The 23,760-nt window shown below is 33.7% G+C and overlaps 3 protein-coding genes across 6 annotated transcripts in view; 2 read left to right on the forward strand and 1 right to left on the reverse strand.

Moving 5' to 3' along the window:
• The window catches only part of LOC132702602 (uncharacterized), a 61,209-nt gene extending 60,049 nt beyond the window's left edge, over positions 1 to 1,160 (forward strand). The window contains exon 2 of the mRNA XM_060671352.1: positions 177 to 1,160. Coding sequence (XP_060527335.1) covers positions 259 to 1,116 — 858 coding nt within the window. The 5' untranslated portion in view covers positions 177 to 258 and the 3' untranslated portion in view covers positions 1,117 to 1,160. The remainder of the gene's footprint in view (positions 1 to 176) is intronic.
• Positions 1 to 23,760, reverse strand: part of LOC132702599 (uncharacterized) — a 165,294-nt gene that overhangs the window by 57,986 nt on the left and 83,548 nt on the right. For all 4 annotated transcript variants that reach the window (XM_060671346.1, XM_060671349.1, XM_060671347.1 and 1 more), the window contains exons 6-7: positions 20,781 to 21,110; positions 10,931 to 11,383 (exon numbers count right to left, since the gene is read on the reverse strand). In XM_060671346.1, coding sequence (XP_060527329.1) covers positions 10,931 to 11,383; positions 20,781 to 21,110 — 783 coding nt within the window. The remainder of the gene's footprint in view (positions 1 to 10,930; positions 11,384 to 20,780; positions 21,111 to 23,760) is intronic.
• LOC132702601 (uncharacterized) lies at positions 1,896 to 5,528 on the forward strand. The gene is made up of 3 exons (XM_060671351.1): positions 1,896 to 1,958; positions 2,452 to 2,511; positions 3,431 to 5,528. Exons 1-3 carry the CDS (start codon positions 1,955 to 1,957, stop codon positions 4,333 to 4,335), a joined length of 969 nt encoding a protein of 322 aa, XP_060527334.1. The 5' UTR covers positions 1,896 to 1,954; the 3' UTR covers positions 4,336 to 5,528.

Below are 23,760 nucleotides of genomic sequence, written 5' to 3' on the forward strand. Positions count from 1 at the left end.
ATTAAAATGCTTAGACTGAAGAGTTCTCCCTAATGGTTGGCTTTATATAAGCCACACCAACACTCTGTATATTAGTGTTATATATTCTAAGATTATGACTTAAAAAACTTTAAAACGCCCATATTTCGATTTTTACCATGTTAAGCGCTGATGCAAACTTTTTTTTGGCATTCCAGAAATGGCAAGGGTCGTCCCCGAAGATTTAAAATGCACGAATGCAGAAGTATCTGTCAGTACCTCCGATCTATACCTCAGTGAATGGCGAAGATATTTGCGGAAGATGTACCATTTCTGATGAAGATACGCATATCCGAAACAAAAACGTACGAGCAATTAGCGAAAATTCAACAGTTTCCATGCAGCTTATCCAAAAATTGTAATAAACTACTGGAATGGGGACGGGTGCTCGACCACGAAGAAGTATGCGAATTTGTGAATGTTATGGAAGTGCAAAAAGTTGCTCAGCATTTCAGCCAAAACCATAAAATCTTTAACTCCGGAAGCTTCGAGCTGTTATTACCCGATACTTCCACAATATATTTAAGCGAATTCGATAACAACAGTTTCGTGGTTGGCATTTTTATCGATAACGATAGCGTATCCATCAAAGTGTTTGGTCTCTGTGACAAGTTGGCAAGTTTTTTCGTGGTGCTAGAATTCAATAACATTTCCATCGACCTTGGGGAATCAGAGATGATCAAATATTTTCCAGATAAAGATTTTGCCCGAGGAGATTCAGTGTCCGTGCCAGATTTTGAGTGGAAGAAGGAATCCCTCGCAGATATCTTTAAAAATGATCAGCTTAAATATCTAAAAATTCATTTCGATATTTGTTATATTAATAAGTCAAACGGTCGAGGGCTAATGAAAGATTTATTGTTAAGCTGCCTCGAATGCCCAGTTTGTTTCAAGTTGATGAAATTAGATAAAATCATCAATTGCAATAAGGGCCACTCTATCTGTTCAAGTTGTTATAATAACCTGCCAAGTTGTGGTTACAATAAGGTATGCCCTACCTGTGGCAACGGCTTCAACTCCCAGAACAGAAATTACCCGCTGGAAGCGTTGAGACGGGAAATATTGGAAATTCGACCCCAAATTTTGCGCGAAACATAATAATAACTAAATAAGTAAATAATAATAAACTGATTTCTATCCGTTCCAAGAAAGTTTTATATTGTATATTGTGATCGTCCGTTTTCGATAGAGCCTGACATACATTAAACCATTTCCTTCCCTCACCTACGAAGCTTAAAACCTAACTGATGGTCGTTTCGAATACTGTCTATACTGAACTATAAGTATTTGCACACCAAATTCTTGAATAGATGCATTTGGTGTCTAGTAAAGTAGACCACAGAAATGACAACGATGTTGTGACTTGAGCAGCTTCTTCTTGGTAACTACAAGGTTTCGTCGTAATATTTGCAAGACTCTTAAAGAAAGCTGTTTATGTGATAAATTGGTAGTCAAAGACGTCAAACGAGATATCTTCTTGTAAAGAAGATTTTTGCGAGTTATTTTGATTGATTTCGGCAATTGGGTGCTGGTGAGAACGTTCGTGGGCACTAGGGGTTTTTGATCCATTTTATAGGTAATTATATATATATATATATATATATATATATATATATATATATATATATATATATATATATATATATATATATATATATATATATAATTACCGGACCTTTAATCAATGAAAAGATATCTTTAGAAATTGATGTCGATCAAATTAGTCGATGAGACTTTAAAAACGGAATTTTAGTATATTTGAAACGTGATATAATTCTCAAGTACCGATAAAAGGTGTTTTGTATAGTTTCGTGTATGTTAGGGTATTCCCATAGGCGTTTATCTGTTTGTGATAAGAAAATACAAATGTGGACATAATTTCACTCTGTCGATCGAGCTATTGTTTGTTGCTTAACATTATTGCTGTACAAATAAGATGGGTAAGTTGTTATTTTTATATTCCAATGCTGTTGCTCTAGAAAGCGGAAAGAAAGAAAACTATTGCACCAAATCAAATATGACTGGCCAAATGTGTTAAAACCCCAAACGATATACTTTGAGACACACCATACGTACATGTGGAAATCCATAATGCCACTGTTTATAACGTATCTCTTTTTGTAATATAAATTATAAAATAAAATAACTCAGAATTTAAAACCAAGATAGCATACGAAATGTCAATTCCTTTAGAAAGAAAAGTGTATTGATGTTAACTTAGTCGTATCCATTATTTGACTTGGTTACGCATGCATACTTCTATTCTGTTTGAAACATCTCAGTTTTGATGCATTTAGGCCAAAAGTCTTTTACAAAGATCGTAACCCGAGTCTCTGTGTTTAGTTGTGTACTAAAAACATAGAGTCACTTGGCCACTCTGGGCGCGACACGCACTGGATAAAATCATAATTTTACTAAAGTTTTAAAATTTAGGGGCTCAGCAAAGTAAGAACGAACCATCCAGCGTGGATGACTCAGCGATTTTATTTCAAGGTACGTACGTGTAACTGCTTATGAAATCAACAAAAAAGGATATTTCATATTGTCGAACCTTTTTGGACTTAATTTTCGTGATACAGAAGGCTAAAATAGTTTTAAATTTTTATTTATATTCCCGGAAGGCTAAAATATCATTAAAAAATACGATCTTAAGAGCACGTTTTAAAACCGTGCGAAAATATCACGAAAAATTGAGAACAAAATAAATATTGCCTGAACGTGAAAAGTCTACAGAGATGAATTAAGTACAATTCTTTCCGATAATATTAAATCCGAGATTAAAACAACAGTATTTTGCTCTAGGGATAATAATAAAACTGGAATATTAACACTGCTAATAATTCCAGAAAAACATACTCAAAAATTAAGAACAAAACTGCAAAGCAATACATGTTCTAACACGGTCTTTAAATGATTGGGCAGTATCGCTAGCATTTCATGACCGGCACTTTGAAAGGTTTCTCTTATCCTCTATTTCATGTTGTTTTTGATTGTTCCATTTGATTTTTTCACGAAAATTAATATTTTTCATTTTGACTCACACTGCACAAACAATTCGAAGTAACTTCAAGACAAGTATTAAGGATAAAGGATTGTTCTGCTTTAAAATTCTTTTTTTGACGAAAAACCCTACATTGGGTGATTGAGTATAAAAGGGAGCATCTATTAATGCAATAATATACAGGGTGTTCCATTTAAAAAATATAAGTTTGGTTCCCAACTCCTTTATGAATCGCCTTGTATATTTGAAAATATTTTTTTTGAATTGCTCCTTTTAGTTTTATCCATAACTTTTGCATTTAACATTTTTTTCTAAAATTAATAATAAATGTTTAACACTATTGAACACCCTCTATACATAAATAAGTTGTTAAAACAGTTTTGAAATAAACTGTTTTTTCTGATATTACAGCGTGGAAAGGCTTGAGATGTTCGCAGTGTAAGAAATACCTCTCAGTACCTCCGATTTTTACGATCGATGAAGTCAATAACATATGCGGAAGATGCACTTCGTATCACCTAACGGGTACTAGAAACCAACTTTACGAAAACCTGGCGAAAGTTCAACAGTTTCCGTGCAGCTTATCCAAAAATTGTAATGAGCGACTAAAATGGGAACAGGTCCTCGCCCACGAAGAAGTATGCGAATTTCGACCCATCGTCTGTCCACATTTGGAATGCAATGATGTTATGGAAGTGCGAAGAGTTGGTCAGCATTTCAGCGAAAACCATAAAATCATTAAATCTGGAAGTTTCGAGCTATCATTACCCGATACTTCCACAATATATTTAAGTGAATTCGATAAAAACACTTTCCTGATTGGCATTTTTATCTATGAAGATGCCGTAGGCATCAAAGTGTCTTCTCTTCTCATTGGCAAGTTGGATCATAGCTTTTGCGTGACGCTTTATGTCAATAAAAATTCTATCGAGCTTCGGGAATCATCTATCATCAGACCTTGGCTGGAAAAAGAAAAAAATCTAATGTCCGAGCCACAGTTTGCGTGGAAGAAGACATCCCTCGAAAATATCTTTAAAAATTGTCATTTTAATGAATTAAAAGTACATTTCAATTTATCTAAAGATATCGAGCTAGGGTCAAAGAAAAATCTATTGATTAGCATTCTTCAATGTCCAGTTTGTTATAACGAAATGAAAACGGATATCATCAATTGTCCACGGGGTCATTCTATCTGTTCAGATTGTTATAGACAAATAACTAAAAAGGAATGTCCTACCTGTCGGGTGTCGTTCACAAATGATCCGGGAAGAAATTATGTTCTGGAAGCTGTGAGCCGGGAAATATTTGAAAATTAGCCTATTTCAGACAAACTGGATAAACATAATAAATATAATTAATTTGCGATATTTCCGTACTTCATTCTGACTCAGTTGGGAGTCGTTTGGGGCAAAGGATTTCAATTACATTTTTAGAAATAGGATAATTTTAAATATTTGCATTTATGCACGGCGAACTGAGTTTTCTTCTCAAACTCACAAATTTTGATGTAGAAACCAAACTCATGTTTTGAAAACAGGCTTGTTAAAAACTTTATTTCTTTATGAGTAGCGTATGGAAAATAGTACATAATTTATTCAAAACAAACTTATTGTGTAGTATATTAAATGCGCAAGTACGACGTAACATTATCAAAGTAGGGCACACTGTAGATTGCAAATGAACTTCCATCAAGTAGTTTTAATAGTTTTTAGGCAAAAAATGGAGTAAATAGGGCCCAGAACATATTTTCAAGATTCCAACATTCAAGGTTTAAAATATCAAACATGTTTCAGTTCTTTTCGTTTCTTAGCGTTCCTTTTCTCACTTCTAATTCCAGTGCCTATTTTATTGAGCCATTAGTTAGGCTAAATTCCCCTTGGAAGGAAGCTGCGTATTATTGTGTTTGCCCTGGCATGTATAACTTTGTTAATAAACTTCATTGTTATTATTATTATATAAATTCGAAACGAATTCATCAAAACAATGCATTTTTTTCTACACGATTTTTGTACTTGTTATTATCTAAATTAAATAATTGTATTAAATAAACTTATCGTTTTTACATTAGTAATAAATAAAATTCACTTAGTTTTTAATCGCATCCCAAAAACCATCCATAGATTTAACAACTATGCATTTGTTTGTAGTAGAATAAAATTCTTTAATTATGGACATACAGGATGGCACAAAATATATTTTAGTAACGTTATTCTATTGGTACCGCACTAAGGAATGTATTGCACAAATGAATCCAGAGATTTCCGCGTAATTTAAAATATACCCTGGATCTATGCATACTTTACAGCTATTAAACTCCACAATACCCATTATTATGTTACACCGTCCGAAAAATATATTGTTTTTTTTTTGGCTATCGATATATAAAAAATGTCCAGATTTTTAGATCGGAAATGAGGTGCGATAACTGGTGACTTTTGAAATGTAATAAAATAAAAATAAAATTCATTGCAAAAAATGAATTTTGCATTTAAAAGATCATGCGATAATTAAAATTCTCCCATAACAGTTTTATTAAAAATGTAAGATTTTTGTTTGTGTTTGTTATGAAAATTATTAAATTTAAAAAACGAGTACCGATATCTCGAAAACTATACATCGATAAGAGGAGTCCACGAACACTTTTGTTCAAGGACTACAATTACTAATTGTTTTAAAGTCATTTTGCATAAAAAAAGGGAGGGGTCTTTGGTATTATACCCCATATTGGGGTATAATACCATAAAATAAAAATGTGAAATACAGTCTGCAAAGAGTTAACTTTATTTCTTGTTGTAATATTTCGCCATTTTGTTTAAACCTGACAAAAACCTGACCTTTTTCTTATGACATGGGAATTTGTGTTTTGCATTACAAGAGTAATGTAATGCAGGAATCCTAAATTATTTTTCCAGTATATTTTTAGAGTTTAACAATTCTATTTTTAAAATTATTGCCTCTATTTGTTTTTGCGGCGGGGTACCTTTACGGAATAAATGGTCTCGAAAAAAGTGGAAATTCAAATGCGCAACCGAAAAATTGTGTCTAAATATAGTACTCAGTAAAAAGGCATCTAGTCCTTGCAGAAAGTCCTCGTTATTTACATTGTATGTGCTGTATTAAACTGAAGACTGATTTTGCTGTTCATGTTAGTGGATAGGTCACAAAAGTTCAGTCTATTCCATTTAAAATAGAATATTATGCAATAAGTGTGGTAAACGACATTTGAGTTACGAGTTTATTTGGTACGAGCGGAGTGAGTGCTTAATAACCAGTGGGTTTTATGAGTCTTCATGGCCCTCGCGAAATAATAAAACTTCATTAAGTCAATCAGATCGGTTCAAAAGTTGGAGCCGACAAGGTATCACTCTCCATCACTCCCACTCCGTTAGAAATTTGTACCTTTCACACTTACCGCCGATGATGTATTTTCATTATATGTATCTGTAGGTGATAAGAAAATATAAATTAATCGAACTACTGATACGGTTAGTAAGCTTTTGCACAACAAAGTTGTTGACACAACGAGTATGGGTAAGCCGTTGTTTTTTCCTTATAGTTTTCTTCCCCAAAACAGAATAGAACAAAATATATTTTTACTTCTCTAAAGGTAATTAGATTATAGGATTCTCGCATCATGAAAAAAAACTCAAAGTGAGAAGACATTATCAAAAATTGTAAACTGATGTCCAGATTAGTTAAAAGTAGTGAATCAAAATGGTTTTAATAATCAATAGTAGTCAATTAGCGGGGTGAGGGTAAGGATGACACTTGGCGTGAATCGCACTCGCAACCTTATTTTTGCAGTTCCAGGTGGATTGCCTTTTAATTTAGAGATAAGGACCTAACAAGGATTTAGAACTCCCGCAGCGGCACTGCAAAACTGCATTCAATAGTTTACATTTTCGAAAATGAAACTGGGTTCATGAAACAAAGGAAAAGCTAGTCCAATGAAGATATTAAAAAGGTGACAATTCAAATAAATATAAAATAAAAGGCAATAATAATAGTAAATAGATTTATTGCTTTAACCGTTAATAACAATAACATTGACAAAATTTAATCGAAGAGCTAGGAAAGTTAGACTTCTGGCACAGGCAAATACTGTTACAGTCCAAAGTTTTGAACTCTTAGGATACCATACTGCTTAACTTGTTCAGAAAATTTTGGGTTGAAACTGGTAAAATAAAATGATTGGTTTTTATATAAAGAATAGGACTGTTGCCTTTTAAATTCATTTATATTACTATTTTCTTTTTTGTTTACTCTAACAAACGCCCTATTTACCGACAACATTTGAATGACGTGTAAATTTTTGTAAACTTTTTTTTTATTCCTAAAATATATTTTAAAAGCTTGCAATAAGTTCCCTTTAATATAGACCTAATAATTAAATTGTGATTTAAACCTCAATGGGTAATCTATTACGTTGTGATTCACTCCAAGTGCTTATAGGAGGCTTTATAAGTGCAACAATTTTAGATACAAAAGGTTGCTTGTATGAAAGTGATGCGACCTACCTTATTATATTACATGGATTACGCGTAATACTATTTCATTTTCGCATTTCTGAGGACATTTTACAGTAAGTTCCTTAATATTTCGCTGTACTTGTTAAAAATTAATCTCATTATTTTCTACAAGGTGGCAATTTCTTGTATTGTAAACAAAAAGAACTAACCAACCAACTTATGAGATACTCCGTATAAAGGCAACTACTCAACCGACCAACAATTATGAAGACTTAAAAGAGGTCTCTAATGTTAATCAGTTAGATTTTCCGTAGTCAATTTTTATCAATATAATGAAAAATAAAGTTAACCCAATGTCAACGAAACAGAGCAACAAAGAGTGCAAACACTTAAAATAAACCAGATACAGATAATAAAAAAAATTATCCGTCTATAGATTAACCGATAATTGATAAATTGGCGTATATTTTCTTTTGATTAATAAACTGAGATTTTTGAGATAATTTCGTATACAAACCTCGCTTTTAAAATTTAAAATTACACTCTATATAAGTTATAAATTTGATGTAACAATAAATCGACAAAACACTGCCATTTTGCCTGAGTATTTCTTAAACATATAGTAATAAATAATTCTATTATCTAATATCTTTTTTTTTTATTTTTTCGTAATTTCTATTTTTTAATGGTGCATTGAACGTGATACAACTTCTACGGGAAATCCCATTGTAACTTTTCGCAAGTAACTTATTTCAATTCTTATAAAACGTATGACAGTGTTGATGCAAACATTTTTCTGGAATTATAGCGTTGGTCAGCTTCGAGGACTTGAGGTGCTTTCTCTGCCAGAAGTATCTGTCGGTTTCTCCGATCTATACGTCAGTTGATGGCGAAGATATTTGCGGAAGATGTACTATTTTAGATGATAACACGTATCTCAGAAACAAAACGTACGAAAAATTGGCTAATATTCAACAGTTTCCGTGCAGTTTATCCAAAAATTGTAATGAACGACTAAAATGGGAACAGGTCCTCGCCCACGAAGAAGTATGCGAATTTCGACCCATCGTCTGTCCAAATTTGGAATGCAATGATGTTATGGAAGTGCGAAGAGTTGGTCAGCATTTCAGCCAAAAGCATAAAATCTTTAAATCTGGATGCTTCGAGCTGTCATTACCCGATAGTTCAACAATATTTTTAAGCGAATTCGATAACAACACTTTCGTAGTTGGCATTTTTATCGATGACGTTATCATAGCCATCGGCGCGGCTCTTTTGAACGACAACTTGCAGTATAGATTTTCGGTGACGCTCGATTTTAATGTACATACTTTTGAGCTTCGGGATCTATCGTTTAGCAAAAATTTTCAGGGAAAACAAATCTTCTTGATGAACTTGAAAAAGTTTGCTTGGAAGAAGAAATCCCTTGCCGATTTATTTAAGAGTAATAATTTTAAAGATATGAAAATAAAATTCAATATTTTTAATAATAATAATAATAATAATAAGTCAAACGGTCGAGGGCTAATGAAAGATTTGCTGTTAAGCTGTCTCCAATGTCCAGTTTGTTTGCAGTTAATGAAATATGATAAAATCATCAATTGCAATACGGGCCATTCTATCTGTTTAAGTTGTTACAATAAGCTGCCAAGTTGTGGTTACAATAAGTTATGCCCTACCTGTCGAAACACCTTCATTCCCCAACAAAACAGAAACTACCCGTTGGAAGCTTTAAGACAGAAGATACTTGCAACTCAACCTGATATTTTGGACAACACTGAAAAATAACCCCCCCCCCCAAAAACATCCACCTTACTAGAACACGCATCCTCCCTCCCAATTCCGAGGCAATATTAAGGCAATTAACAATAATTTTCAAAGCATCTCTCGTATTTATTTATGAAATTGCAGTAACAATTATCATTTATTTAAAATACTGTCAAAATGATAGATCATTTTATTTTATCAAAAATAAAATTAACAACTTTATATAAAATTTTCCACATGTCCACCATTTTGAATAATGCAATTACCTCCAAATGATTTGTGGGATTTAATATATAATTGGTCGCATTTCATTGCATCCGGAATTAGTTGTTCTAACACAACTTCTATGGACTTGTTTTTCTATACTATCTCTTTTAAAGTGCCCCCACAAGAAGTCCAGTGGATTTGAGTACGGGCTCCTTGCTGGTGTCACTTTGTGTCAAGGTGTCCATTGTGTAAAATATCCATTTAAAAGAAGCTTCATCTTGTTGTCACATTTATTTTGGATGTTCGATTTCGGGAATATTTATCTCAAATTCGCAAAGTTTATTTTCAGATCATGTTATGTTGCTGTAATGTAAATATCGATGCATGATCGAATTAAAATGAATCAAATTGAAATAAAATGATTAAATGAAATAATATTTATTCAACATATTTATTTTTTAATAAGTATTTTTTATTATATTTAATAATATTTCAATCAAACAAATTTTATAAAAAACAAATTAGAAACGCTTTCAGAATTAAGTCAGAAATCTAAGAAATGTAATTAATTACGTTAATATTGCCTGGGAATTGTTAAAAATCGTCAATACATTGGAAAATATACAGGGTGGTTATTTTACAAAAATTGAGAGAAGTAACATTTTGTAAAACAACGAAACACTGCGCAGTTGATAAAAATATTTCAATTTTGAATATTGTCTGAGAAAAGGATTTATTTTCTAAAATGCGTTTCTCAGAAAAATGTTTTAAACGTTAATATAACATAACCTATGGACTTTTTACAAAACATCTAGATTCCTCCCGCGTCTTGGTTTTTGTTGAGTCGAACTTGCTAACGTTTCGCCAATCATCCTTCTTCAGTGCTTGACTGAAACTGATTGAAGAAGCAACAGGATAATTGGCGAAACGTTAGCAAGTTCGACTCAACAAAAACCGACTCAGGATGAATCCAGAAGTTTTGTAAAAAGTATTACAGCCACAATTGAAATAATCCAAAAAAAATCATTTTACAAATAACTTTTGTATTCAACCTTTTTTTTAATAACACTCATAAATTTCGAGATAAGATATATGCCCCTCTTAAACCGGCCACCCTGTATGTACTGCCTTTTGCTACTACTTGTATAAACCCTTTATAATAAAACCTTAAGCTGCGGGTTATTAAACTTCAACAGAAGTCAGACTTGTGAAAGTAAGTTGTCGTTTTAGTAAAATGGGAAAATGTAGAGTGTAGAATGCACTTTACCCTACGGTATTTATGGAATAGGCTGGGTTAAGATGAGCAGGTACATGCGCCCCAATCGCGCGATATGTAATGTCCTCATGGTGTTGTTTTCCCGTCTAAAGAAGTAAAGATATATTTCGAAAAGTATCCAGTTACGTTATTTAACACCTACGCGAGCCTCTACACTCGATGATCCCACCTCCAGTCAAACAGTTAACTCACCCGCCAACCCTAGGGGTGCCGCGCCGTTGCCTTGCTGCGTCGCCGCGTTCTTTTTCCGCTTCAGCTTCTCCTTCTGCTCCTGCCCTTTCTTCACGCCCAATCGGAAACTGGCCAAACGCTGGAGGAAACCGCCCAGGCCTTTCTTCTTCGACGATCGCGCACCAGCAGACATGACCGCGCCGTCACCTTTCGTCTGTTTGCCGACACACGCCTGCTTCGACTGTTGATGTTCTACCGCGACGAAGTTGTGCGGTACGCTGACGACCGACGACGACGGCGATACGATGGAGGGGAATCTGCTTTTGGCGTCGCTCCCGGCGGCGGCGTCGGGCTTGGTGCCCGTAGGCGCGCCGCCTGGCAGATCTAGGTGGGTGTGCTGGTACTGGACGCCGTCGACGTCCACGTAGGCCTTGATCGTGCAGCCGTCCTTGTCTCTTTTGATCAGCTGCGAGCCTGGAACAAAGTGTTATCTTTTATTGACCGCCGAATGAGGGCTTTGAGTGATCGCAAAGGCACTTCATTAATTGAGATCAATGCAGTCACAGAGAGTAGAGAGCTGATCATCATGAATTGTATTGAATAGGTAATACAAGTTCATGTGCTCCCGACGCTTGTCCAAGTTTGAGAGACTTAGAAACCTTTCTTTTTAATTTGAACAATTATGATATGGCTACTAAGACTATTTTAAAAGGTAACGACTGTATTGTCAGGTAATGTAATTGTCTATTCATATGCATATATGATCACATGAAATGTAAGTGAATACAACGTGTTGACATATTACAATATAGTAAGTTGTACACGAAAAGTTAAAAAGTTATTAAATATTATGTACCTTTTAGTTAAATTTATTTTTAGTTAGTTGTATTATGTCAGCGGTTGGTTTAAATTCAGTCATTTCCTTTTAAGTGACCACGCCTTCTACACGACCAATCTTTGATCCTACTGTACACTGATATTGAAAGAAAATCGGTGAGAAACTTAAGCCTTCCATAAATAATGGCTCGCGTTCCACAAAAATTTTAATATGCAGTCGTAACTGAACAAAAAACTCACAATTGTTTATATGCGCCTTTACATAACTCTACAGTATGAAACGATCTCTGCCATCAAAAACTAAATACTATTTATGCGGTAGCCTCATTCTGTCTTTTCTTGAGCGGATATACTTGATAGGAGTTAGGTAAGGTTAGCATATGGAATTCATTGCTCGCCCTATTTGCAATTCAACATTAATGGACATGCAACAACAAACCAACAACTTGCTTATTATTATGATTATTATTGTCATCATTAGTGGTCATCTCATGTTAAATGCAAAGAGTAGATCTCTCTTTGTATTTGTCCGCGCATATATTTATTATTTATAATATATAGCTTTTGTCACCTTATTCTCTCATTGTTTCGTTTATTCAAAAACGGGGTTGTGCTATGTCTCCGCCTGTGCAACCGATTTTTGTATAATCCTTTAGGTCAATTTTTCCTCTCAGTATTGTATTGATTTGGTTGTTTTTTTCTGTTCTTTAACGCAAGGGATCATTCAAAATCAGTTCTCCTAAGAGACCGGAAAAAAAAATATAGTTTCAACATTCCAAAACTGTTCGAAGCAGCAGCGAGCAAAACACCCGATGAACAAAGGGAAGTTCTATGGAAATCCATTTTTTTAAATTAAGTTTGTCGTTTTAAACTTAACAAGATTGTAGTTTCGCGTATATCTTTCCCGCGATTCGCATCTTCTTTCCCAGAAACAGTGAATATTATGTCTATATTTCGTTTCTTAATACGAGATGGTAATAAAGCAATTTGCATAACAGAAAGATGATTTTGATGAATGAAAGTAATGTAACAGCGGCGTTACTATAGATAGTTTATTAGAATAATAAAAATAACAACAATTATATATGAGATGAAATAAAAACTTATTGAGATGTAAGAATAATATGAAAATAGGTTTTCTTTTCTTCCTGTACTTCTTTTGGTGGTTCGATGGGGTAGCGTTTATCATCGTGCACAAGTCCAAATGTTGAGGCGAAGAGCCTTGAACACATTGAGAATAATAATTTCTCATTTTAAGAAAATAAAGCTTTAATAATCCGTTTCAGCAACAAATTCAGAAACTACAATTGAAAAGTAAACTAAAAAGTAATTCTGATTTTAAACACCTGGCATTAAAAAAGAGAGCTTAGTTGGTAGGCACTTACTTGTTTGAGGGTTGCTTTCTTGATCGGGCGTTAAATGTTTTGTATAGAGGTTACGAATAGGCAATATAGATTGCAATTGCAATTAAATTCGTAATTTACAGTTTGCTAAGTGCCTGTTTACCCAATAAGATAGAGTCATTTATCTGTGAAAGCACTTCATTGATACCTAAGTCAAATTTAACAAAAAATTTATGTCATTCGCTCTGCATCCACTTTACATAGGGTTAAAAAATGCAATAAAATCTTTCGAGAGACGAGAAAATAACGTTGATATAAATCCAATTGTTTCAAATATCCGAAAAGGTTGTTGTTTCCGGGATAGCGGTAAACACATTATTTGGACCAGAATGATTTCAAAGACAAATTTTTGTAATTCATTTATTCTTATTTGGCTATGTATTAATCTTTTGGTTTTTGTTTAAAATTGTCACTACTAAAACCGCAATGAAGTTTTATAAATTCCAAAAACATAAAAATATTTTCTCACACTCCGCATTCACAATTTTACCAGAATGGTTGTAGTACACTTCGCTTCCTAGAGAAGTCTATTTTTGTACAAACCTTAAGTATTATTATTATTACAAAGACATCTGAGTAATCCATTTCAAGTACCAGTTAGTGAAATAATAAACAACTCTCTAGAATCTGGTGTACTTCGCATATTTTATAAAGTTGCGATGCGTACAGTAACCAACTAGGGATTTTCTTAATTGTTTCGGTGATTTCAAGAATAATTGAATGCCTGCTCGAGAAGGTGCTTCGCGCATACTTTGTAACCCTCAGACCACGCCAAGTGTTTAGACTGTTCTAGAACTGCTGTTAGCAAGAAAATTGAGAGCTGAATACTACACATTCACAAATAGAGGATGCCTCTAAATTTATTGAGAGTTAAAGTGAAAAAATTGATGATCAGGACTTTTCAATTTTTTATATTGGCATGTAGCATTCTAGCTATTTAAGCATTTTTTACACCTTTATGTAAGTAATAATTTCTTTAAAGAAATATGTAAAAAGAAATTGAGAAAAATGCCAATAAACTAAAAAGATAATTTTATTACATTGAATACCCAATAAATTTTCAGATTTTTTTTCTTTTTCTCGGTTACTAACTACGCATACTGCAATTTCAGACTATGGGCCTCTAATTTTTGGTCGTTCATGTGCCTCGGAGGAATATTTCATTTTAATTTAATTTTTATTAAAAATAACTGTGCCGTTGGGTGTTTTGTTACTAGGTATAAAAGTGCACGATTTTTATAATGAAACGTGTTATTTAAAAACGTACTTTAAACTACTGTTTCCATGTCCAACTTCATACACTTCGGCAGTACTGACCTAGCATTTCATTGACATTTTTAATTAATAACAACGGAATGGTTCCCTAGATCTCTTGAAATAAATCCACGTGACTTTTTTGTAGGGTCAAATAAAATATTGAAAATACAAAAATACACCACAACATTTCGGAGGATTGCAACAAATAATTAAGGCTCACAACATCTCTTTGGTTATTTCTTACAATAATGGCTAAATTTTCATATGAACTTTAATTCAAACCACTTATGGAAATGTACATGGGAAATCAACGACAGAGTAAAGTTCCTTATGTCGTTGGTTATAAAGATTGTTAGGATGCAAAATTAAAAATTTGCTGAAGCGTGTATCCATCAAGGCGGACGACAATTTCAACAACTTATCTAGTTTCTATGTTCTACATTTTTTTCAAAATAATTTTGTTAAAAATTGCTAGTACTAGGTAGTTTTTCAAAGAAACTTCCATAGGCTACTGTAATACTTTTTACAAAACTTCTGGATTCCTCTTGCGTCGGTTTTTGCTTAGCCGAAATTGCTGAGGTTTCGCCAATCATCCTGTTGGCTTCTTCAGAGCTTGACTGATACTGGCTCATATTTTACTCTGTACCTGCTTATATATTATTTGAGGGGGGTGGGGCGCTAATGAGAGGTATAAACACCGTCTCGGATGACAGGTAGAGACCTGAACCGCGATTTAGATTGTTAGGTTGTTTATAGATTTCTATAGACTCTTGGATTTTTCGTCGGTAGAAGAACTGATTACATGGAAGAATTTTACTTTTATCAAATAAAATTTTATGCCCGGTTTCATGAGTGTGTTCGGCAACAGCTGATGAGTTTATTTGTCTTAGTCGTAAGGCTCTTTCGTATTCTTTGAGCCTAGTTGATATTTTTGGTCCGGTCTCTCCAATGTATTCTTTACCGCATATGCATGGAATGCTGTAAACTCCTGGCGTCTCAAATGGACAAGTGGTAAATCTAGTTTTGACGTTATGCTTCTTTAGAACTTTTGATATGTGGTCCGTGATGTTTTGAATGTAAGGAAGGACCACAGTGGCAAGTGTAAGATTGCTTTCGGCCTCATTGCTATTGAAAGATTGTGGTGAAGAGTATTTTTTGATGGAACGTTTAATATCTTTAATGTGGATATTATTAGAAAGAAGATCAGAGGTAAGGTGTTCTAATTCTGTAATTCAGTAACTCTGGCTGAAATAGTTTTACGGCTCTGTAACAACAAATAAACAATATATAACCAGGTACAGAGTAAAATACGAGCCAGTTTCAGTCAACCACTGCAACATGATGATTGGCGAAACGTCAGCAATTTCGACTAAGCAAAAACCGACGCAGGAGGAATCCAGAAGTTTTGTAAAAAGCAATAGTACGCAGTGTTTTTTTCTAAATAAGAATCGTTTGTTATTTATCTTGTTATGTTATTTCATTAAAACTGTAAAAGTAAAAAGAACTGAAGGACACTAGTTGGTAACTAAAAACTAGATATTTTGTTTTAGATAGAAATTTTATTTATCACAAAAAAGTTCTCAATTTTGCCAGTGCAATGGCGACCTAATTAACCAAAATATTATTTATTCTTAGACAGTCAGTGGCGCGTGACATTTGCATTCATTCAGAGCAGATTAGATCTCTTAATTTTTTTTAGTCTGTCGCACGGTTTTTATTTAAAAATAAAAACTAATTTCTCTGCATGCTACCATATTAACAATATTGTTATGACCATGTAGAGAAGTTTTTATTTTTTTAAAGCGAAAACCGTTAATCGAATTGAAAAAAATCAAGAAATTAAAATTCTTTAGAAATGATTGGAGATTGTAAGAATAATTTTTATTTTAAGAGAAATCAGTGGCGTAGCCTCAATGTCTGCCAGAATAGATGTGTGAAATTCCGTACGTCCGCCACAGGTGTATTTTTAAAAAAATGTGGTACATAGTAGATGTAAGTAGTGTAAAAAAATATATTTTATTTTTGAAAACTTTGCCAGTTTAAGACGTTTAGGATATATGTTCATATGAAGTTTTCTTTTTAAAATAGACCCAAAAATTTCCCCCTAATTATTGGCATTCAATTAGAAAACACCCTGTGTACAAGGCAAGCAAAAATAAGATACAACACTTTTTGAGATTGTGCTTATGTTGTCATCTAGATTTTAGTGCACAGATTTTTCAGATGTTCCATCACGAGGGTTAATAAGCCAAGCTTTCGTTTTCATAATAATATCTACGGTCTGGATTTTCGTCAACTGCCTTAAGACAAATCACGATGCAGTCGCCTTTTGTTCGGATGCCCTCTCTGAGACCAATTGCCGGTTCGGTATTATTGAAAAACGTGCGCGACGCGACGACTTGAAATTACATCTGCTGGTCTGAGTGGTGACACAAAAATTGCTGTCAATTGCGTGTAATTTATGAGAACAGTTACGGGGCTCCAAGGGCACCGCTAGACAATAACGAATGTGGGAAACGTACAAATGCAAACAAGTAATCGGTTTCTGTTGCAAAATGTAACCGCCTGGTCATACGATCCGATAATTCACATTCGTAAACAAATCAAAAAATAAAGCTGTTTGTCAACATAATAGGATGACCAATCAAATTAGACCCCACAAATTAAATTTTTTGACATTTTGGACAACTTACCTCATTATATAATAATAATAATAATAAAATTTATTTAGCATATATTTACATATGCTAATTTACATAAAAACCATGAACTTCGCAAATAGCCTGCAAGGCTTTCCTTGAATACCCTTACCCTTACGCAAGGCGCGGTTTATGAACACCATCGTAGAATAGAGTTTTCTGTAAATTTGTAGTTTTTACTATAGAAAAATTGAAGTGCTGATTGGAATGCCATAAAAATTTAACCTTTTTTTCAACCATAATTTGAGACAGTCTGGTTGGCGATCGTGCGCAATTCCATAAACCATGAACTACCCGACAATTAGCCAATTTAGCAGGTCTAACATACTCTTTATATGAGTATATCTATCACAGTTCAGTATGATTCCTATTTTGTTGTAACTGTAACTTATTTAAATCTTTTGTACAAGCAATGAACAAACATGCGAAATATGAAGCAAAATTATACTATTATACGCTAATGTCTTAGTCCACTGTGATAAAAACAGCGATACACGGTTCAAAAACCTTACTTTCTTCATAATTACTAAAACATACTTGGGGATCTAAGATCACTCCCAAATATTTAATTTGCGGAAACAAATATTAAATAATTACCCTGTATATCCACTGAATACCCCGAGTCATGGATTTTTTTTCAGAATCGATGGAGCAATTTAATTTCAGTTTATTTTGCCAGAGCCATTCATACAAATACTACGTTTCGGTATTCAGTTTGGTACCTATTTCTTTGACATCTTCAAATAAGTTAACAAATGAGTTTTTTAAAACCTGATACATGCCATTTATATAAATAAAAGCGGACTCAATACGCTTCCCTGCGGTACACCCCCATCTGCTATCTGTATGACTAGAAACATTATCGATTAATTTTAGGCTAGTGAGATAAAAAGTTCTTTATAAGTTTGCTTAGTTCAACGCACCAGTATTTGATGTTAAGCTGTAGCGTTCACACTATTAAAAGATTAGTCATAAAATGGCGACATTCATTTCCAATGATTCTTTACTATCAGTGAGTGCAAATTATTACGGCAGAGAAAAACAACAGCTCAGGTGGAATCTCTCAGAAAAAGTTCAAACAGACTAGTACAAGGCCTTAATGAAAACACCAAGTGTATTTTTTTGGTTGAGAATAAACTCTCTCAATGTCAACACATGTATGTTTGATTTCTAAACAAAAATAATAGAATCGCAACATTAAACGACTCAACGGCGGAGTATAGAACACAAATAAAATAACGCACCATTCTTTGAAAGCGCGCCAAAAAAAAATGAAATCTCCAAAACGGCGCCAAAAGCCATTACCGATTTACGATATTTTCATTCACATAAAACAATTTCCGCGACTCGCATAAAATCGCACATCAATTTGAACACCCATACGCGTATATTTTAAAATACGAAAATAATGCATTTTGCATTTTAGTGACCGCGATCTGTATTACGACACGAAAATGAACAATATGAAATACCTCCTCTTATTTTAACGGAAAGTAATGGCATTTTAAGGAAAGCCATTGAAGGGAGACGGTTATATATTGGAAGATCATATTTTTGGTGTTTAAGAAACAGGGTTTACAAAAAAGTGGGTCAATCTGTTTTTTGATTAAAATAGTGAAACTTTTCTCATGTCACTTTCTTTTCATTCTACAAGGTATCAAAGTGAACTTTTCAAGTGCATATGTGATAATATCATCAATATAAACTGATGAAGATGAAGCTGGACACCAAGTTTTCCAATTTTGCCCACCTATAACTTTGATATTTCTATGCCTTATTTTTTAGTCTTCCTTTGGCTTGCGCATGAAAGGTATCGATTTAAAAAAAAATTAATACCTTCTCGTAAACAAAAAAAAATCAATATTTCGCGAAGCATTTGGGAAAGATGGAGAGTATTTTTTTTTGCTTGACTCATTAGGTTTTTATCACCATTGTATGAAACCCAAATTTTAATTTAAAATTGAAATAAATTAAAATACATTTATATATTCTTGTAGTGCAAATGGCCAAAACCAGCGGCACACAAATTTATGAGGCTATAAAGGGAGGGGGCATACTAATAAAATAAAACTATTGATCGTATACATCTTTTAGGTGAAAAAAAAAATTCAAATAAAATCCTGTCGCATTTCATAAACCCCTTTTTCCACGCCGCTGTTGTGGACCACTTTTTTTACAAGTTATTCCTTAGTGCAGTTACTCTCTAGCAAAGACATCCCGAGTAGGAGTCCTGAATCTTTTCCAAAGTCTACGCGAAAAAATGAAAAAGAGCTTAAACAAGAAAATCGCAATTAGTGACGCATAAAAAATTTCAAAATTAGGACCCCGTATCGGATACGGGATCATAATAAGGTATAGTAACTTAAAACTTTTTTCGAACCTTTTGTAATCGTAATATAATCCGCTCATTAAGAGTATCGTGGATAATTTTCCCTAAAAGGCCATTACCACACCTTCCAAATGAAGTTTGAAGTTGATCTGCCAGATCTTAATGTTTCTTATCTAATATAATTATTTTCTATTCTATTTGAATATATACCACTTGCCATAGAAACTTCAGCGCCCAGTCAGTATATGCTTAGCTATATTTATAATGCTTTGGAAATCATAAATTTATTCAGGGTTGAACCGTCTAAGATCGGTGTTACAAGTAAAAATATCATTTTTTCCCATACAAATATGTCCTAACTTGATTGTTTTCTTGATTTGGTTTTTTCGGATTTTGATAAAATTTGACAATTTTATTTACGGTAATAAGGGGTTTCTTTTAATGTAATTAAAAAAATATATTAATTCTAGAGGCTTCACAGTAGGCAATCTAATGAATAGTTATATATTTTTATAATTAGGCAATTAAAACTATATTTTTTGTTTTTAAGTTTCAAAAAATAAATAAAAACGATTTGTCTGCAATTTTTTAATCTTTATTAAAATGTGCACCATGCTAAATGCTAAAACATATAAAAAGTTGGACGCCATTTTGTATTAGCAACCGTTTTTATTTATTTTTTCAAAAACAAAATGTTTTTAAACACAGACACCTAAAGTAGATAAACTTTTATAATAAAAAGAAATCTGAAAGGCTTTTAAATATTACTTTTGACATAAAATTCAAAATATATCGGAAACGGTAGGTGAACATGCAGAATACAAAATTTCGCGATGACATGTATAATCACGATTACCCTTAACAGACACACCTCTAAAGTTTTCTATGTTCAAAAAACCTTCAAAATTCTGAGATGTCAAGAATTTTTTTATTAACAGTGCTAAATCTGACAACACTGCCGTTAGAATTTTCGAATTCTACGTGTTCAAAAACCCCCAGATAATAAATTTTATAATTTCAACTTTAGAAGTTTTGGAGATATAATTCTTAGAGAAAGAACACCCCGCATGAGTATATCCAGTTTCCTGATATTTCTTACAGGTTCTGGGATAAGAGGTTTCATTTAGAAATACAACGTCTATCTCTGACAAAACCACCAGAGGGAAGATATCTGATTAGCAGCATGTCCCGAAGTCAAAACTTACAAAACGACATCGATGGTTGAATTTCATATCTTCCTTAACCGCTTCCCAAAATATTAACAAAACTGGGTGTTGAAATTTCTATGTCGCACCGTACATTACTAAATGCAGTACGAGGCGCGCTCACTAACGCTCGCTGCTTACCTCGCCGCTTGAACTTGCTTATTTCGGGCTGGCTTTTGCTAAGCCCCAAGTCCTGCTGGCGCAGGCTGTGCAGTGAGTCGATGAATTCCTGCTTGTAAATGTGCGCCTCGGTGTCGCTGAGGTCGGGTTGCGACACGCTTCTTCTTGTCGCGCCGTTGCCATATCTCGGTTTGGGTTTGACAAGTTTGACAACGTCGACGTCGACGTTTCGTAAGGGTTCGGGCGAGGAACTATCCAGCGAATAGGACGACTCACGTTCGGGAGTCGCCGTCGAGATGCTGTTGTCGTCTCGCCACTTCATCTCGTCCACCACCGGGGAAAAATGAACTCCTGGCGACAGACAGAAAACTTTGAGTATGCAAGAATGCAAGATAAATTTTACTATTATTTTTTTAATTTAATAATTGAAAATTTTCGAGCAATAAGTCAAAATTTCCAACTAAAATCAGAATTTCTGAAAATAATTACCAATTTCGGTTATTAGTCTCTCGTAAAAAACTGTTTATAATGGAATAATAAAAATTGGCAGTTTTATAGGTTTTATGACGTTACAATTTCGAATTTGAAACTAATATTTTTTATTTGTCGAGTTGTGATTGAAACATAAATATAAAAATTTGAAAGAATGTTTAATTTTTTCAAAGAAAAGTTTAGGCAGTTTAATTATTTCAGTTTTTGCCTAATCAGCATTTAAAAAAAAATCAAAGTGTTTTTTTTATACATACATATAAGATGACAAAGTGCGGGGAGCAATAAATAGCAACATTTAACAGAAGCACTTTTGGTAATAGAAATGGAAGGATCTTTAAATCAAATAAAAATTTTTCATAATAAACTTGCGTGTGTATAAATCGGCCCATTGTAAATTTTTTATTTTAGTATTTTTTTTAGGAACTATTTATCTGACCCAAAAAATAAGCATATTATTTGGATTTAATATGCTTTAGTTTGAGTTTAAATTTGTCAAGAGTGCTGATCTTTTTTATGCGTAGTTACGGTTAAACAAATGAAACGTGTTCATGCAGTAGTTACAGTGATAGTAACAAACTTCAATTAATCGTTTTTGCAACTGGAATTTTCACATTATGCGTTTAATTGTGTCAGCTAGATGCATAGTACACAGCCAAAACCCGCTCAAATTATCGCTTTAATCGAAAGTGCACTTCGCCAGCGAGCTTTTGCTCGACAACAGTTTGAAGGGCGCCTAGCAAAAGACCCAGGCAGAAACCGAATTATAACGGCTTATGACAATCGCTTTACTGTGTCAATAATAATAATAAATCGTTACCTTAATACGGCTCAAACAGCAAAAACAGCTCCGTGAAGTTCGAAGAGTGGCTATTAGTCAGTGGATAGTGAGAACAAGGCTAAAGGAAAATAACCTGACCCCAAAAACAACTGCAATTGGTCCAAAACTTACTCCAGCTCATCGACAAGCACACCTACGCTTTGAACGGAATCGTTCAGTTGGACATTGGACCAATGGGGCTCTGTTCTGTTCTCAGATGAGACCAGAATATGCCTTTGTGGCCGACGAAAACAGTGTACCGAAGACCAGGAGAGCGATTTGCAGATTGCTGCAATGAAGAGTGGAATGCTTATGGAGGTGGTTTCTGCATGATATGGGATGAACCGACCCTGTTTTCATCCGTAGGGGTGGTCGTGGTCAAGGAGGTTTAACAGGTGCATAAGTACATCGAGTATATTTTATCAGATCACGTGTTAGCATATGTCGACTACATTGGAGAAGAATACATTTTTGTGCATGACAATGCTAGGCCACAAGGATCGTTCAAGATTACATTACAGAAGTCGATTTTCGAGTTATGGAGTGACCAGCATGCATGCAGTCCCGACCTCAATCCGATCGAACATTTATGGGATGAGCTAAAACGGAGAATTCGAGCTAGACTTCGTACCGCAACCTGGATCCCAGAGGTTATTGTTGCAGTAGGCTTAACATTCCACAAGAAACAATAGCGAACTTGCCTAATGTTGTCTAGTGTTGAGTTGCTATAAGCCTATTTGTTTTTAGTAATAAAAAAAGTTAATTTGACTCGTGGAGTTATTTCACTATGCCAAACCTAAAAAGCAGAAACAAATTTTAATCAATTTAAACTCGTATTAAAGCATATTAAATTGTCTTTCAAACAGCATTTTTTTTATTTTATGAAGTTTTTTTTTAGGTTTATTTTGATGTCTATAGTCTATGAGAATACAGAGTCGGTTCAGCCCAAAAAATGATCGATAATATACAAGGACTAAGAATTTGTTTGTAAAATAAGTAACAACAGGTCTTATATCACTTTAAAAAAAATTCTCACATTTAGTTCTGGTCCATGCAGGATATGGTTTGAGGAGTAGTTAATTCCCAATTTACCTATCAAATTTAGATACCCAATGACCTCACGGAAAAAAGCCGAAATTCAAGATTGGCTGCTCGAAATGCTACTAGAAATCGAAACAGCTGGAAGTTGCCCCCACGCATACGGAAATTAGTATGACAAATATAAAATTGAAGAAAAAGAGCTGCTGAAATTGTTTTCAACATGTCAAAAAATTTCACTGATGAACATAAAAATTAGGTGAAGTAAAAATTAGTTTGTTTTTTACAAATTTGGACTTATTCCTCAAAACTCGCCTTGTTAAACTAAAATCTATATTTTATTTTTGGTGACCTTCAGGCGCTTTCGTACTAAACGAATATATTATTTTTCTTTAAATCGGCTAAAACTGAAAGGTTGGATTATGTGTCTTTTTAAGAATCATATCGACTTATCTCTCTCATAAGGCAGACTTAAACTTGGGTTGGGCTGGATTAAGATAAAACAGGTTAAAGAAGCTAAGCCTCAACTTTGCCTTTTTATGATTTTATATTACAGTAAATACATCATTTATATTATAAAATCAGCAAAAGCATTAATTTTATCGATTTTTTTTGAAAATTTGTTTTTGAGGCCCAGTTAGAAGGTAAAGTTAG

Source organism: Cylas formicarius, unplaced genomic scaffold, assembly GCF_029955315.1.
Source record: "Cylas formicarius isolate icCylForm1 unplaced genomic scaffold, icCylForm1.1 PGA_scaffold_5__7_contigs__length_24384050, whole genome shotgun sequence".
Taxonomy (NCBI): domain Eukaryota; kingdom Metazoa; phylum Arthropoda; class Insecta; order Coleoptera; family Brentidae; genus Cylas; species Cylas formicarius.

Coding starts and splice junctions, on each gene's coding strand:
- LOC132702601 (XM_060671351.1), top strand. Junction 2,512..3,430: donor CTCAGCGATTTTATTTCAAG/GTACGTACGTGT, acceptor CTGATATTACAG/CGTGGAAAGGCTTGAGATGT.